The following is an 18,423-nucleotide window of genomic DNA, read 5'->3' as shown; positions in this document are numbered from 1 at the left end:
GTAATTACTGATTTAAGTAGGCTATGTTTAAACCCTCCATTTTAAAGGTTGAAACTTGGATTGTTTCCAATATTGTTTATACAGATGCAACATATTATGTTATTATTATACTAAGTGTTTGTTGGATGGTTAAAATATATAACCTATTTGTTGGCAACAACAAAGTTAAAAGTTAGTTAAAAATAGCTAAAATGTATTTCTTTATTTTCTATCTATGTATGATACTGATAGTACTACCTCCTCCTAGCTCCACCATAAATATAATTCTTATTATGGCAAAATTGTCCATTTCACAAATGTTAATTTACTAATAAAAACAAAGTGCTGCACATTTGAAGGACATTGAATATTGTATTGCCATTGTCTCCCCCTTTTTAAATAAGTCACAACATTTTATACTGTAATTGTAATATATATCACATATATTTTTTATTTAGTTATATATTCGTTTGTTTTGAGTCTTAATTTCGTATCCATTACCCCTTTTGTTCTTTTCTTTGTCACTTTTGTTTGTTGCGCTTGAACTCCGCAATAAAGTTGAATGAAAAAAAAAAGTGTTTTGAAGGAAGTGCGCGTGTGCGTCATTTCTGGAGAGACGCAAGCTCACAGACAGTAAAAGAAAGCTAGCAGGTAACGTTAGCTAGCTAAACATCAAAGGATGATGGCGTCAACCGCGATGGATACCACGTAAATAAATCACGACACGGACGGTAGGGGTATTTCCGTGGATCATTTAACGGTGCTTTGAAGAATTAGAATAAAACATAGAAGCGTGTCGTTATGGCGACCGGGAGCGGCGACAGCGTCGGCTTAGCGTCAAACCACGACGGTCAGGAGGCAGCATCCAACGCGGTTCAGTCGGTTCAGTCTGGAGCCGCAGCGGTGCTCTCCAACGTGCCAGCCTCCGGCCCTGCCCGGTCCGCCTCCCCGCCTGTCCTCGGCCTTCACCGGGAACCCATGTACAACTGGCAGGCGACGAAGAGCTCCCTGAAGGAGCGCTTCGCCTTCCTCTTCAACAACGAGCTGCTCAGCGACGTCAGGTTTATAGTCGGGAAGGGCAGACAGGCCCAGAGGATACCGGCCCATAAATTTGTCCTGGCAGCTGGCAGTGCCGTTTTTGATGCCATGTTCAACGGAGGGATGGCCACAACCTCGGCTGAAATAGAGCTGCCTGATGTGGAACCGGCAGCCTTCCTCGCCCTGCTCAGGTAGGACAGGTGATCACCATGCACTTGGCCAGACACAAGCCCACTTAATAGTATTAGTTGTTTATCTGGTCATCCAGCAACATTCTCCCTCAGCTGCCATTTGAAGGAGGATATGATTTAGTTATTGCACTGCACACTGGGACGAGCTAGCTAAATTGGTGCATCATGGCAGTAACATAAATTTGATAACAGATCATTAACCCAGATTTAAAAGATTTAGCTAAGTATAGTATTCTGTGAAGCTGAATCAATTAGTCAATTAGTGGATTAGTTGCTGATCAACAAAAAAGAAATCTGCAACTATTCGATAAAAAAATAAATATAATCGATTCATTGTTAGTCATTTTTTCACGCTAAAATGCCTCTGATCCAGCTTCTAAATTGTGAGGATTTTCTACTTTTCTTGTGATGGTGATTGTGTCTCATGTGATGAGACAAAACAAGCACTTTAAAGAAGTCATCTTGGGCACTCCGGCATTATGATGGGCATTTTTCAGTATTTTTGGCAAATCATAAACCAAACAATTAAGAGTTAAATCAAGCAAGAATCAGCAGATAAATCAACAATGAATAAGATAATACACCTTTTATTGTTCCGCAGCGGGGAAATTCGTTTGTTGCATCAGTACAACATAGATAAATACAGAGAAGTGTAGAAAGTAAGGAATAAACAATAAGCGGTACATAAACTAAAATAGAATAGAACCCAAATTAGAAACCATAAACTCAACAGAGCATTTGGAGACAGATGACATGATAAAGTGAGTGGTGGTGATAAAGTGAATATAATCATTAGTTGATTTGTCTTTGACTTGTGAATATGCCTGAACAGTGGCTCTTTAATTGGTCCATTTTGCATGGACACGACCCATGGATGAGTGAAGTGAAATCTTTATTTTGTATTATTTATTATTTTTGTTTTGTTTTTCAAAACAGATTACAGTGTAATGATTAGCACAAATTGTTACTAATATACAAAGAAAGCTGGTCTGTTAAATTACAAACATATTGTCTGATGAAAAACAACTACAGTGTAAAGCCATATGTGAAGCAGACCAAAACCAAAAGTCAAAGATCTCTGTGCACAGTTACGTTCAGGTGCATTTGCATTAGCTATAAAACAGACAAGTTTCCTGGTATCTCTGGAGAGAAAATACTTTGTCAGCTATTTGATTTAGGTGAGACATGTTTTATTAGTCTACTCATTATACAGTATAATTATTTAAGTCGTTTTTAAGTAAGACTCTAAGTTAAGATTATTTCTCTGTGGTAACAATGCTTTTTGGCAATAAATCTTATACTGTTGGAACGCCTGTTTAGTTCCCTTTCAAATGGTGCCCCATTTGTAAGGAACATACATTTGTGGGATGAGCAGCAGCGCTGAGTATGTGGGCCGGCCCATGAAAAGTTTGCCAAATCTTCTCTGCCAATGCCAAACCGCTTATTCTGCCATTGACTCGTTTGGTGGATTGGGTGATTGAAGTTTGAAGAATCAAGACATATTTAACAATTTATTCATTTCACAAACAGGAGCCTCAGTAGCGTGTGGAAGAACCATACACAGCCACAACAGCCTGGCAGTGTGATGGTGTGGGGCGGCATCTGCCTCACTGGAAAAACTTGTGCTGGCTTGTCATCATTGGAGGCAATCTCAATGCAGAGAGCTATAGAGATGAAGTTCTGCAACCAGTGGCAATCCCATATCTCCACAGTCTGGGACCGAACTCTGCCCCAGGACGGAGTTTATCAGAGACTACCTCCAGAATGTGGGAGTGGAGAGGATGGAATGGCCTGCCAGCAGTCCTGACCTCAACCCCGTTGAACACTTGTGGGATCAGCTTGGGTGTGCTGTTCGTGCCAGAGTGACCAACACAACCGCGTTGGTTGACTTGCGACAAATGCTGGTTGAAGAATGGGATGCCATCCCACAGCAGTGTGTGACCAGCATGAGGAGGAGGTGCCAGGTTGTTTTGGCTGTGTATGGTTCTTCAACACGCTACTGAGGCTCCTGTTTGTGAAATGAATAAATTGTTAAATTGCCAATATGTCTTGTTTCGTCAAACTTCAGTCATCCAATCCACCAAACACCAAACGAGTCAATGGCAGAGAAGATTTGGCAAATCTTTCATGGGCGCAACCCACATACTCAGCGCTGCTGCTCATCACACAAATGCATGTTCCTTACAATTGGGGCACCATTTGAAAGGGAACTAAACAGGCTTTCCAACGGTATAAAATGTATTGCCAAAAAGCATTGTTACCACAGAGAAATAATCTACCAAACACAAATGTTCTTACTTTTGGTGCTTAATTTATTTCTGACGGTACCTACATACTGCAAATTAATTTCTGTTAAGATTCGTCAGCCTAAAGTGTGATTATACAGCCGATAACCTCATGAATACCTAACCGTACACATTGTTTGGTTTCCTCTGTGCAGGTTCTTGTATTCTGACGAGGTCCACATTGGTCCAGAGACCGTGATGACGACTCTGTATACAGCTAAGAAGTATGCGGTCCCTGCTCTGGAGAGTCACTGTGTGGAGTTCCTCACCAAGCACCTCAGAGCCGACAACGCGTTCATGCTCCTCACTCAGGTTATTGTCACATCTGTTGTATAGTACATACTTTACCCTTAAATTTCACTTTATCCAAAATGCATATTTATCTCATTAGCCCCAGATATATCAGATATTATACACAGACACATTCAGATACTTTCACGGTTTTTATGCGCGGAGGTCTGAGTTATCTGACCCCCCACTGTAGGGCCTTGCTGCCCCCCTAACTTGGGTGTTCAAAAAACTGTGCTTGTAAAAACAAACTGCCACTATGTCCACAAGCTTCTTAAAACATTGAAACAAATTAATTAATTTATATTAATTAATTAACAATAAATAATAATAGTAGATGTAATCTTATCCTCATGCCCCTCAAATGCTTAGCTACGTCCCGGCATCAAACGTGCAGAGCGGCGTTCACACACAGTGAGTCTGCTGCGGCGTGGTGGCCCTGCGTCCCGGCAAAGCCTGGAGCGACTGAGCCGCCCCCGAGCCTCTGAAGGTGAAGTCAGTTTCCCCAGGAGAAGTTTAAGCACACGTTTAACTTAAAGTTAAATTTGTAATAAATGTAATGTATGCTAAAGGCGAGTCAGCATCAACAACCGCGCGTCGATTACTAATATTAGTAAAGACAAGAACGGCATAATACAAAATATTACAAACTGGAATGTTTGAATTCAAAACGTTTACAGAGGGTTGCCGTTTCGGTGTCGTTACATTACAACACACTACACGGTGCTTGCTGAGACCGATAATTTGTATGTGAATAGTTAAGGAGTACTACAAAATCCACTTCCTCTTACAAATCACGGCAATAAGGCTGCACAAATTAAACCAGGTGACATCCTTTACTGTCAAACTGGGAAAACAACAAATACAGTGGGATTAAAAGGCTAGTCTAAACATAACTGTTGTGTGCATGTAATAAATCTCTTCTGATTTTATGTTTGTTAGGCTACTTATTAGCTACAGGGCCCTACAGTGTAATGTAATACAAGGATAAGCAGAGCTTTTCACATCTTGACTTTTGCAGGCCAGAGTAGCTGGAGATATTAGCTGAAGCCTGATATTGCCAGCCAAGAAAATTCTGAGTAGTGCACAGGAGGAAGAGAAGGAGGGAAATGAAGAAGGAGAAGGTAGTAAACTGTAGAGACCAGGCAGGTCAGAGCAGGAGATGCAGAAATAAGTGAAAGAGAAGAGGGAAAGGACGATTTGACTGTGAGGGATGAAGAGGAGGCTGCAGATTCAGAGAGAGGGACAGAGGCCGAGCGTGATCAGGAGGAGGCAGATGAAGATGACAGAGAGGAAGAGGCCTGCAGTTACCCCTTGACCATGTGGTTTGTTTATATTCTCCTTCCATATAAATAGCATAACATGTCATGATTTCAGTTTTTGGCTATTTCCATTCGGTTGTATATGTTATAGGGTTAGATATGTACAGATTTACATATATACATAGATTATCTAATTATGGTTTACAGTTTCTCTATCATAGCATTTATTTGACCATTTGTTTGATCCTAATTACTGATAAAATAAGACACATTCTGTTCTATTTTCTGTTCTATTTGTCTGTATCAGTAAATATGATCAAGCCATTTAATTAAATTTCAGCTAAATTCAATTTTATTTATAGTATCAAATCATAACGAACGTAAGAGTTCACTCTTCTCGAGACACTTTACAGAGAGTAGGTCTAGACCACACAATATAATTTACAAAAACCAAACAATTCCCCCAAGAGCAAGCATTTGGTGCAACCGTGGCGAAGAAAAACTTCCTTTTGGGCAGGAACCTCAGACAGACCCAGGCTATGCCGCTGTCAGATGGGACACAGAGACAGATGCAGATATACAGATATAGAGAATTATGATGATTGCCGGACTGCGTCGGGCGAAAGAGAGACAATCTGGGCATAGTTTGATTTCCCCAAAGCCTGTGTGAAGAGGCAGAGTTCAAGTGGGGAGAGAGATAGTAGGAGAGAACTGGTGATAAAGTCACCGCTAGAGGCGGTCTTTTCCACACATCACTGGATCTACTTTCTACCAAAGAAATAGTCCCTATGAAAAACATTAACATTGATGTCTGGTGATTTTTCCAGAGCAAATGGGACATTCTTTCTTGAAACACACATTGCTGTTGGGTTTTCAGTTTTTTTCACATGTAATATTTTGATGCTTTGAGAAGAAATGAAACGTAAGTGCGGCAGAAACTGCTTGGCCAGACACCACCAGGAGAAAGTGAGAAAAATATATTCATAGTATTTTAGGTGAACTCACCATTTTAAGACCTAGGGCACCAGAATAAGAGCATTTTAAAGCAGAGCAGGAACAGAATGTTTCAATAAAAGCTTGGTCTGTTTTTTAAGGGTGTTTCATAAGGCAATCAGGTAATAACAATTTTGTCTTGTTTGTTCCATCTGCTGGAAACTGTCTGACAGCAGCCCTTACAGTGCAGCATGGAACCATTTGTCTTTTTTTGTATCCCCACCAGACCATCTTCCAGCCATCAATGGTTGAGTTTTTATGACATTACCTGTTCTATTTTTGGTTTATGCTGCTCTTTGTTTGGGTTCAGCATTCTGTTCTGATGCTGACTAGTGGTGTAGTCTACGTGATACGCAGCATACCCACTAAGAAATATCCAGGATTTCCATATACCCACTTAAAAATGTGCAATGATACGCATATTTATGTGACAGAACTTTCACTTCAGATATTTGTATTCACATATACGGGGTCGAATAAAAAGAAATCGACGGCAAACTAAAGTAACACTGCAGAACATGCAGAGAGACTTTTCGCATCTTTCATCGACCCGCCTCTCGCTGAGCGCAGTGCGTAGTGTGTGCGTAGCAACAGAGCCCAAATGCTCCGCTTACACTAATGCCAGTATCCTCCCTTCACCGCACATTTAACACAAATATAAGTAGCCTATTTTATTTTGTTCTCGTTGCTTTCAACTTTTGTGATCCAGGCTTAGGTCCCTGATGTGAAAGCCCCCTTACTGCTTTATATTCCATTATATTTTGAATGTCATCTATGTTTTCCTTCTCATAGGATAAATAAAGGTATTCCCACCATACATTGGTGCATAAAAGTGTATCAGAATGCAGGATATTAGTCTTTGACACTCAAAATAACCCTGGGGTAGGACACCCCCTCCCCCCCATCTATCCCCAACAAAAGGCTAATTCTGAGCCAGGGAAAAAAAAAAAGTGGTACATTATACCCACTACAATACATTAGAATACACCACTGATCGTCTGCTTTCTGATTTAAAAAAAAAAAAAAAAAAAAAAAAAAAATTTACCAATACAGCAACAGGAAGAATCATCAGCCATAAGCCACCCAAAGAAACCCAGATGAAAAATAAAAGGGCACTTGGAGAGCGCAGACCTCCGCCAAGGCATCCCCTATCTGTCAATGTTAATGCAGGGTGAATCTTTCCCAGTTGGGAACTAATTTTTTCGATTATTCTGACATCATAAGAGTGCAGCACAAACGCCCTATCTCGCAATGTTAATGAAAGTAAAAGAATTTGGGTATCCGCCCCGTCATTCATTCAACAATCGTGCCAGTAGTTTTTCTGTAATCCTGCTGACAGACAAAGTATACAAGATATTGACAAATCTGTTTACAGATTAACATGATTTTCCCCAACATATTTTTTTTTTTTTTTTTTTTTTTTTTTTTACACAATATTTAGTAAATAAAGAAGACATGAGATAATTTTATGTATATTAAAGATATGTGTGTGTGTGTGTGTGTATGTGTGCAAGAGAAAGTCAGTGGCAGCCGGCTGGGCTGATGGCAAACAGCTGTTGGTGAGCCGAGCGGAGTAAGTCCATGTGTACCCGGTTCTTGGCATTTTGGAATCGGTTCTAATTTGGATCCGGGTTTTGGTTCCCAACCCTACTTACGTGGCTTCTTTTGTGCTTTCATTACAGGCAAGGTTATTTGATGAGCCTCAACTTGCCAGTCTCTGCTTAGACACCATAGACAAAAGCACTGCGGACGCAATAAATGCAGAGGGCTTTACAGATATTGACCTCGGTATGTGAGTCTTGTTGACCGGATATTTCATTTTCTACAGCTTGTTTGGCTGTGAACTGATGAATATTGTGTGTATTTGCTTGTGTAGAAACCTTATGTGCAGTGCTACAAAGAGACACACTCAGCATCAGGGAGAACCGCTTATTTGGGGCGGTGGTCCGCTGGGCAGAGGCCGAGTGTTACAGACAACAGCTCCCCCAGACCTCGAAGAACAAACAGAAGGTTCTGGGCAAAGCGCTCCCGCTCATCCGCTTCCCGCTTATGACTGTTGAGGAGTTTGCTGCAGGTAAGCGCATCACAAAAATATAACTTGTTTCATTTCCTGCAATGGTATTTTTTTTTTTTTTTTTTTTCAACACAATACTGGCCATTTTAGCCAAACGTATTCGTCATGTTCCTGCTGTGTCCATACAACTCAAACCACAGAAACCAGCTTGATATTCTTTCTTGTGCAACAGGGCCTGCCCAGTCTGGAATATTGTTCGATCGGGAGGTGGTAAATCTGTTTTTACACTTTACAGTAAACCCCAAACCACGGGTCGACTACATCGACAGGCCCCGCTGCTGCCTCAGGGGGGAGGAGTGCAGCATTAATAGATTCCAGCAGGTTGAGAGTCGATGGGGGTACAGTGGTACCAGCGACAGAATCAGGTGAGGTGACGAACATCAGTGGTCAGTTGTTTATCTGAACAATCTCAATTAAAGTTACATGTGTTTTCTAATTGTATCTCTTTGTCTGTCTTTCTCCCTCTGTAGATTCAATGTTAACAGAAGAATATGCATAGTGGGTTTTGGCTTGTATGGTTCAATACATGGCCCCAATGACTATCAGGTCAACATACAGGTAACTTCTGGCGTTAAGGCATAAGGATGTTTAAGGAACACGCCGACTTATTGGGACTTTAACTTATTCACCATATCCCCCAGAGTTAGATAAGTCCATACATACCCTTCTCATCTCCGTGCCTGTCGTAATTCTGTCTGACGCACCCACCGCTAGCCTACCTTAGCACAGATTCTGGAGGTAACCGGCTCCATAGCCTACTGCTCCCAATAAGTGACAAAATAAAGCCAACATTTTCCTATTTACATGTTGTGATTTTGTATAGTTACAGCGTGTACAAATAACTAGGTCACATGAGACACAGCCGTCTTCTAACCGTATACATACTGGGAACTATATTCTCAGAGGGCGAAGCACTGCTAGTTCTGCTACTTGGGCGGAGTGATTTGCTTGCAGCACCTGAGAAGCCCCATGGTGAGGAGCAGAGAGTAACAACGGTGCTTTTCAGGTGTTGCTAATCACTCCGCCCAAGTAGCAGTGCTTCGCCTTCTGAGAATATAGTTCCCAGTATGTATACGGTTAGAAGACAGCTGTGTCTCATGTGACCTTATTTGTACACGCTGTGACTCTACAAATCACAACATGTAAATAGGAAAATGTTGGCGTTATTTTGTCACTTATGGCTAGATGGAGCCGGTTACCTCCAGGATCTGTGCTAAGCAAGGCTAGCGGTGGGTGCGTCAGACAGAATTACAACAGGCACGGAGATGAGAAGGGTATGTATGGACTTATCTAACTCTGGGGGATACGGTGAATAAGTTAAAGTCCCAATAAGTCGGCATGTTCCTTTAAAGTAGGAACTTCTACATTGCTAATATCATCAGTGTGCTTGTGATGGAGAGTTGCAATTTACACTTTTTCTTTACTCAAAAAGTGTAACATTTGCCTTAGTACCAAAACAGTATGCCAGTTTCAATACCAGTAATGCTTTTTGGTAAACATATTTTTTTCATTTCACAAAAAAAGCCAATCTTTTCACAAGGAAAAACGATTTTGGGCACTGACAATACATCCAGTTACCAAGCAGAAACATACACCACCCAACCAATAAACACAGAAACAGAGTACTTTGCCAGCTGTGTTTTAATAGTTAGTTATAACATGGATTTTGTTTTTTTCTTTGCACATTGTTGTTCACTAAAGACATTATCCTGTTCTGCAGATTTTAGAGAGCGACAAACACATTACACTGGGGCAGAACGACACAGGTTTTAACTGTGACGGCACAGCCAACACTTTCAGAGTGATGTTCAAAGAGCCTGTGGAAATCCTACCCAGTGTCCGCTACACTGCATGTGCCACCTTAAAGGTCAGTCTAAACTTGCTGCGTTTAGAATGTGTATAATTGCACAAACGAACATGATCTGTTTTAACCCAGATTAGGATTAATCTAATACCTGCTTTTTCATTTCACACCCCAGGGCCCAGACTCTCATTATGGCACAAAAGGGTTAAAGAAAGTGACCCAGGAATCAGCGACGGGGACCAAGACGACCTTTTTCTTTTTTAGCTCACCAGGAAATAATAACGGTACATCAGTGGAAGATGGGCAGATACCAGAGATCATCTATTACACCTAGACTTAACACAGTGTCATGCAGGTACACTGAGCCAGACACCTCAGCCTGCTGAGAAGACTGGATTGCTGGAGATAAACATAGTGCCTCATGATCCCTTGGAATAAAGAATGTGTGTGTTTGAGAGTGTGTGTGTGTATCTGTCTATACAATAGCGGTGTACAGACATGATCAAGAATGTGGAAACAAGCGGAGTTGTGGGAAAATCACAGCTGTTGTATGAAGAAAAGCTTTTGTGGCATAAACTGTTTCATCATTTGTAAATGATCTAAATACTGTTGTCCTGTCTGTGTGTTGTTATCAGGAAGCTGCCAGTGCAGAAGTTAATCATGCACGAGGGAAACTAGAGAGACTGCTACCATTTCATTTAGTTATTTTCTCAGCTTTTGGTGATTCATTTACAGAAAGTATAACATTTGCATATTTTTTTATTGTGCACGGTTATCATTTATTCAGCAGGTGTCTTCAAGTACTTTGTTTTTGCATTGTATCAAGGATCCATGTGTGTTGTGTAATTTCGCCAGTGGTACTGTACATGCTGTAATTTATGACTACATGGTTGCATAGCACTTCATTAAAATAAATAATAACTGGTCCAGGACTTTTTTTGGTGAAATAATTTAAAAAGTATATTTCAGCTTTTTGACAATATGGCAATACACTGTGGTAAGATAGTTTCCTTTGTTAAACTCCAGATAAAGTTGGTCTTGCATAAAAATATGTATCATTCCTCTTTCTGCCACTAGGTGGCCAGATACTCCATACAGCTAGCTATCAATCTATTAAACTGATTAAATGGGGAATAGGAAAGATGGATCAGTTGTTTTCAACATGGCGTGGGATATAAAAAAAAAAAAAATTCTGTTACACAAACATTTTATTTGCCTCTTCTGTCCTTTTAATTCATAATGTAACAATCTGAGGGAGAAAGTAATGTTGAACTGCAGGAGTCAAAGACAAACAGTGATTGAGAACGTCTTCTGAATCTTTTACTTCAACAACGTAACAATACTCTATTGCAAGGAAATGTCCTGCATTTAAAATTGTACTAAGGTAAAAGTGCATAAGAATCATCGGCTAAATAAACTTGTAAAAGTAGTGGTTCTACAGAAAAATGGCCCTTGACTGGCATATTACTCACTAATGTTATTATGAATTATTGGATGTATTCTGGAAGAAGAAAAAACTAAGTTCTGCTACAAAACTTTTTTGTGAAATATTGAATAATTTCACCTCTCAAATGTAACAAAAGGCCCCAACTAGACACTGAGTTATTCTAAGAGGTCACAATGTGTTATATTTTATTAGTGTATCCTGTGTTATATGTAAAATATGAATCTAAAAGTTAACTATAGAAATACATGTAGTGGAGTAAAATGTATAGCAGAACATGGAAAGTAAAGTACCTCAAAGTGTATTTAATACTGCACTTGAGTATATGTACTTCCCATAGACTGTATATTAACAGTCTATGGTACTTCCTTTTTGAGGAGAGGTTGCAGGTAGAAACAGCCAGTAGTGAAATAAGTATTTGGATATTTTACCTAATTAAAAGTAAACTGAAGATCCTCAAAGCTTAAAATGCCAAAAGTGCAGCAAAGCATTGTTTTCCTAAAATCAAACTATAACTACTATAAGAAAACAATCAGCATTATCATTTTAGCCTCAGTTGTGTCCTCCTAAATCCAAACGCAAATCTTAATAACACCAGATTAGTTATTGCTGGATGTGCTCTGTTCTTATTTTGCCAGTGAAAATAAATTCTAATGAATTCTACAGCACGGAGATAAGGTGCTCTTACATTTCATCATCTGTACATTCATACAAAAAAAAGGCGAGGGAAACAAGGCCACTTTCGACAGCTGTGAGTGGGCTCTGGCGAGAGTGATCCACGGAGGCTGTCAGGTGAGTCAGCGGTACTTGAGAGCTTCTCCCTGCTGACTGCCCACTTAGACAGCCTTTATATAAAAACCCAAGAAAATCAGTTTGAGACAGGTTTTCACCACCCACCAGACACAAAATGTTCAAGAAACCATTAGGACAAATAGACCACAGCACTGACAGCCCTCTCCTCTCACCTGTGTTATGTAGAAAAAAATGTTGAAGGTCTGAAGGGACTAAAAAAAGCTAGCTTCATGAAAGCTGTGAAAATTATCAGAGGGAAGTTTCCACTGATACTAAGGCATTAAAAGGCCTAAATAAGAAGCTTATGGGAAATAACTCAAGCATTTTCTTACAGCTATTAGATTACAAATCCATGTCAGTAATGTGTGTGTGTGTGTGTGTGTGTGTGTGTGTGTGTGTGTGTGTGTGTGGGTAGATAGCAGCAGAATGGACCATCTCTCTTGGTTTGAGCCTTCTATTTGAACACTGACAGCAGGGGAGAGTATTTATGCCTCTGCTGTTTTTGACAACCTGTGACACGTAACTGAAATGATCAGACTTACATTGCCATAAGCAACAGAGAGAAAGGCTTTTTTTTTCCATCCCATTTTCCATCTGTAGCACAAATCTGGTTCCTCGTGAGGGAAAATTCTTTGGTCAAACTGGTGAACATCCTATTCAAAGAGGCCTTGAAAAGCAAGTTTGTCAGTCGTTTGTAGCCTAAATTAATATCATGAAGAGAGCTTGGAACATATAGGCGTTGGTTTCATGTTTTATTATGTTGTTTGTTATATGTTGGAAAACCACAATGGAATAATATATATGCTAATTTGATCATCTGAAAACAGTAACGCACCTGAGTGCGTAAACAGCCACAAAATAATGAGCAGATATCAGCAGATAGGCTGAAGCCAGAGCTCATTACTACGCCTACCTTTCTCACAATACATATTTCATTTAATTTATATTTATAAAAACCTCACAGTCCAGACGACGGTGAAGAAGGTAGTGCATACAAATCCGTATCCATCTAAACACATGCATTTAGATAATGTGTAAAGAAAAAGATGATTAAAGAGCTTCATTCAGTCCTATTCTGTCTCCAATATTCCGTTGTGCAGTCTGATTAAACCACATGAGGGTGAATTGGGTCAGTCCAAGACCACGCTTAATCAGTCGTCCTGAAATCAGTGGCTGTAATCAATTTATTAACATTTATACAGAATGTCCTGATGTGAGATGTGAGAGACCCAGCTCTAGGTGTGGCCACTTCACAAAAATATCACCGTGCAGGGATGACAGTGTGTGTGTGTGTGTGTGTGTGTGTGTGTGTGTGTGTGTGTGTGTGCGTTTCCACACTTGTCCATCTGGTAAGAATTATGCAATCTCTATTCTAATGATGTAAGACTGTTTGGTAATTAATTAGCACATACACACTTATTGGACTGAGCATCACTAAACTAAATATTTTTATGAAATACTACATCAAAATAATGAGATAAGTCAAATTTGAACTTTTCTTACCATGTCATATTTTTGTAGAATTATTGTAGAATTTAGACTTTCTTTAGCACAATGAAAGGTATGATCAGGTGGTTTAGTTACCAAGCCTGGAGACACCATGGCAAGTAACATGAACCAAATTCCTTGAGTGTACGTATTTTGAGCCAAAAACAGGAACATTTGTTCTATTCGCAGACAATTTATGCCTATGCCCTTTGAGTGTGACTTTCATTAGTATTCAACAATGTAAATATGTTCAGCGGGGGATGTATGAGGTGCTCTGCATGGTGTTGATGCTTGTCATCCTGAAGCCTGATTGCAGCCTTGTTGGCAGGAAGCACAGAGCAGGCTGAAGAATGAAAACTAAATTTCCATGTAATACACTGTGAATTTAAGAGTGTCCCTCCCTCAAAGAACAAAGAAAGATGGCTGAGACGTTGCATTTTTGACAGTCAAACATCACTCACAAACCAGCATCATTTCTGCTACACTGAAAAGGTTCTCGATGTAGTGTGTGTTGTGTGTGATTCAGATGTCATGTCAGCCTGACCCTGGAGCAGAGCACATGTTTGGATGATGGAGATGGACTGAACAGCGGATGGAACGTCTTGGCGGATGGCTCAGTTGATTGGAGCTCGGTACTCACCAAGTTCTTGGTTCTGGAGATGGACAAGTACATTGTGATAGCAAGTGCAAAAATATTTCTTACTTTAATGTGTGTGGCTGCATTCACAGTGGTTGAAAGTGAAAACAAAGTACATTTATTCAAGTACTGCATTTAAGTACAATTTACTTTACAATTACAACAATTTCAGAGGATAACATATTTTTTACTTTACTGCATGTGTTTAACAGCTAAAGTTCCTAGTTACTTTCCATACTAAAATTTTACATAAAATATGATCCACTTATTAAATACAACCTTTGTGGCTTGTGATCTCTTACAAAAAGCAATGTGTAGTTGTGGCACCTTGTTGCATTTCAGATGTCTGAGTTGCGAGCAGTTCCACCAAAGAAAGATTTATCCACTAAACTTCTCAGATGGTTTTATTTAAATAACTGTTTAAGGCCCAAAGAGATGAAGTGGAACTCAAATATTTCACAACAAGCTAAATAAGAGAATGTTTTGAAAGATTAATACACCTTGGACCCTAGGTTATATAAAGTAGTTAAAACCATCTCCACCTTGAGCAGCTACAACAGTAAGGCAAGGCAAGGCAAGGAAGTTTTATTTGTATAGCACATTTCAGCAACAAGGCAATTCAAAGTGCTTTACATGAAACATTAAAAAAAACAGTTAGACAAAAAATAAAATGTATAGAAAACAATTAAAAACAATTTTAAATCATTAAAAGACAAGAATAAAATGTACAGTGCAGTATAAGAATTTTTAAAGACACAGCAGTTAAAAATAGGTTATTTAAAGAAAGGCAACATTAAAAAGATATGTCTTCTGCCTGGATTTAAGAGAACTGAGAGTTGCAGCGGACTTGCAGGTTTCTGGGAGTTTGTTCCAGATATGTGGAGCATAAAAACTGAACGCTGCTTCCCCCTGTTTAGTTCTGACTCTGGGGACAACAAGTAGACCTGTCCCAGACCACCTGAGAGGTCTGGGTGGGTCATAGTGTAGTAGCAGATCAGAAATGTATTTTGGCCCTAAAGCATTTAGTGATTTGTAAACCAGCAAAAGTATTTTGAAATTAATTCTTTGAGGCACTGGAAGCCGGTGTAAAGACTTCAGTACTGGAGTGATGTGATCCACTTTCTTGGTTTTAGTGAGGACTCGAGCAGCAGCGTTCTGAATCAGCTGCAGCTGTCTGATTGATTTTTTAGGGAGACCTGTAAAGACACCGTTACAGTAGTCAAGTCTACTGAAGATAAAAGCATGGACAAGTTTTTCCAGATCCTGCTGAGACATAAGTCCTTTAACCCTTGATATATTTTTATGGTGATAATAGGCTGATTTTGTAATTGTCTTAATGTGACTTTTAAAATTCAGGTCTGAGTCCATGACTACACCAAGATTTCTGACTTTGTCTGTTGTTTTGAACATTCTCGTTTGAAGATGAGTGCTGACCTTTAATCGTTCCTCTTTTGCTCCAAAAACAACCACCTCAGTTTTTTCTTCATTTAATTTAAGAAAGTTATTGCACATCCAGTCATTAATTTGTTCAATGCACATATTCAGTTGTTGTATTGGGCTATCATTCCCTGGCGATAAAGTTATGTAAATTTGTGTGTCATCCGCATAACTATGGTAACTTATTTTGTTGTTTTCCATAATCTGAGCCAGTGGAAGCATGTAGATATTGAACAGAAGAGGCCCCAGAACTGAGCCTTGGGGAACTCAGTAAAATGTTACATGTGCATTGATGCATCAGTTATCTCATAATGTCACAGGGGACAATTTTCTGCAAAAAACAGTAATTTGACTTTTTGATACTGACAGCTACTGTTAAATCCTACTTAAATGTGGTTTTGAATGCACTGTACTTGCAATGGAGTCATTTTTACATTTTTGTATTTGTGCCTTTACTTAAGTAAAGGATCTAAGTATTTTTTCCACTACTGTTGCTAAAGCCAGCGTCTTCCTGTAGAAAATACAATCAAACTAACAAGCTCCCCTTGGCAGCATAGTTCACTGTCTTTACATGGATGACTTGAGCGGCTGCATGATTAACTTAAGGAGCACGCAGTTGGATGAGCATGGGACAATATGTCATCAAATCTAATCTGCAGTAGCAATTATTAGGGTCTTTTCTTAAGTCAAAGTGCACGTATGAGTGCGTGCTTACTAGCTGCATGTGTGTGTGTGTTCATGTGACGGGTGTGCAACTGTGTACAGATCTGGATGTACCGAACAAAGCTGGGGGCCTTTATTTCAACAGAAAGAGTACTCCACCATTCACACACACAGTCACATGCTACATGAACACTCCCCACTGCCTGCTGAGGGCTGGCTGGCCTGGGCCATCCTTAGCCCCTGCACTCTCCCACACCAGATGTAGGTCGCCGAGTGCTGCAGGGGGTGGGGGCATGTGGTGTCTGTCTGTGTGTGTGTGTGTGTGTGTGTTGGTTCGGGAGGTTGTGGTGTTTTGTGCGCACACGTGTATGTCTGTATGCACTTACAAAAGGAGGGGGGAATGTGATGATTGTAGTGGATAAGTTCGTCATCAAGGACATGGCCCCCAGCACACTGTCTCCATTGCTGTCACATTGCATCGTCCCAAACAGGCCACATGAAGCCTGACAGCCTGGCAGACTAGGCAGAGTGGACTCTCACTGGTCCCTCACTGTGGCTCTCTCTATTGTTTTCCTTCTCTTACACTCTCCAAGCCTCATGCTGCATTAACAGCTTATTAATTAAAATGTAATAGGCAATGGATTTTATTATAGGGGGCAGAAAAAAGGCTCAAATCCAAATGCTATGCTCTATGGACAAGATAAGTGCTAAGAATGAGTAAGATAGCTGTGGCACCCTAAGGACCAGATTTACACGTTGACCCGTGGATTAGTCTTGGTAGCCGTGTGAACTTTACACAGGGTCTAAGTCCCAAGGATTTCAGGAGCGTTGTCAGTGTGGATAATGGCACATAACCCTCTCACAAAATTATATTTTTACACTTATTTTTTTGTAGAGATTAAACAAACAAGATGATAGTTAGCCTTTAAGGTGCTAGTTTGCTCATTTCTAAACTTTTGACAGAGCCAGGCTAGTTGTTTCCACCTGTTTACAGTAATTATGCTAAGCTACATTGCTGCTGGCTGTAGCCTTATATTTAACAGACAGATGTCCAACAAAAATGTTCCACTAACTGTGAAATGTTAAGCATTTTTGTTTCCTAGACACTAATCTAATGTATACCGTGCCACCAAAGAGCAACAGTTACACTGTCCAGAAAATCCCTGCCCTGTGAAGATGTAGCAATCTGGGGTGAAGTTTCTTTAATCTAAACTGATTACAGTGGTGATCGCAGCCTTCCTCGCTGTATGCCAGTTTCAGCACATCCCCCACACACTTTCTCCCTAACCTCCCTCTCTTATCACCACAGCTGATTGCACTGCTGAAGTCCAAATGAACGGTTAACCACATCTTTCCCATGGCCATAAATAGAAACCACAGAATTTGGCAGCATAAAACAATGCAGAGTGTGTCTGCTTATGTTGTGGAACAGCAGAGTGGAGCAATGTGTCCAAAGTCACCATTTGTTACTTAATTGAGATCTGCTGTGAAAGGACTGAGATATACAAGCGCGGACATCTTTAGGCAATGAGCTACATATGCCATAGCCAATGATGCATGTGGCAATAATGTATTAATGATGCACATAAATATTTCAGTTGCTTTTCACAATGTGAACTATTGTTCTTGGGCTTCTGCTGAGCCATTTACTGTGAATGCTGCTTTCCCTCCACACAGTTGTTCTGGCCATCTGGTTTAATGTGCCATCCATTAGACTGACATTAAAGGCTGAAACGGTGAAACTGGTGAAATGTGGCTTTAGTAAATTCTTCATTTCTGAGCCTGAAGCAAGAGTTTTGAAACAAAATTAATTACATCAAACTCAAATTACCTAGGGGCCACTGGTCAGGTTATTCTCTTCCATGGGGGCCAATTAAATTTTATTTATAGAGTCAAATTGTAACAGGAGTTATCTCAGGACATTTTACAGATAAGAGTAGGTCTAGACCACACTCTATATTTACCAAAGATCCAACGATTCCCCCCCCCATGAGCAAGCATTTGGTGCGACAGTGGCGAGGAAAAACTTCCTTTAAACAGGCAGCTGC

General features: G+C 40.1%; 1 protein-coding gene across 2 annotated transcripts; it reads left to right on the top strand.

Moving 5' to 3' along the window:
• The first annotated feature begins 563 nt into the window (after positions 1-563).
• On the top strand, positions 564-10,846 carry LOC114553466 (BTB/POZ domain-containing protein 1). Of its 2 annotated transcripts, none has more exons than XM_028574688.1 (8): positions 564-1,208; positions 3,649-3,805; positions 7,719-7,824; positions 7,913-8,110; positions 8,346-8,475; positions 8,581-8,668; positions 9,831-9,977; positions 10,090-10,846. In XM_028574688.1, exons 1-8 carry the CDS (start codon positions 781-783, stop codon positions 10,246-10,248), a joined length of 1,413 nt encoding a protein of 470 aa, XP_028430489.1. In that variant the 5' UTR covers positions 564-780; the 3' UTR covers positions 10,249-10,846. The 2 variants fall into 2 exon arrangements, with proteins under 2 accessions (XP_028430489.1, XP_028430488.1); XM_028574687.1 differs by having other exon boundaries at positions 8,283-8,475.
• The last annotated feature ends 7,577 nt before the right edge of the window (positions 10,847-18,423 follow it).

This window comes from Perca flavescens, chromosome 1 (genome assembly GCF_004354835.1).
Source record: "Perca flavescens isolate YP-PL-M2 chromosome 1, PFLA_1.0, whole genome shotgun sequence".
Lineage (NCBI taxonomy): Eukaryota > Metazoa > Chordata > Actinopteri > Perciformes > Percidae > Perca > Perca flavescens.
This window is presented reverse-complemented; position numbering and strand designations above follow the sequence as displayed.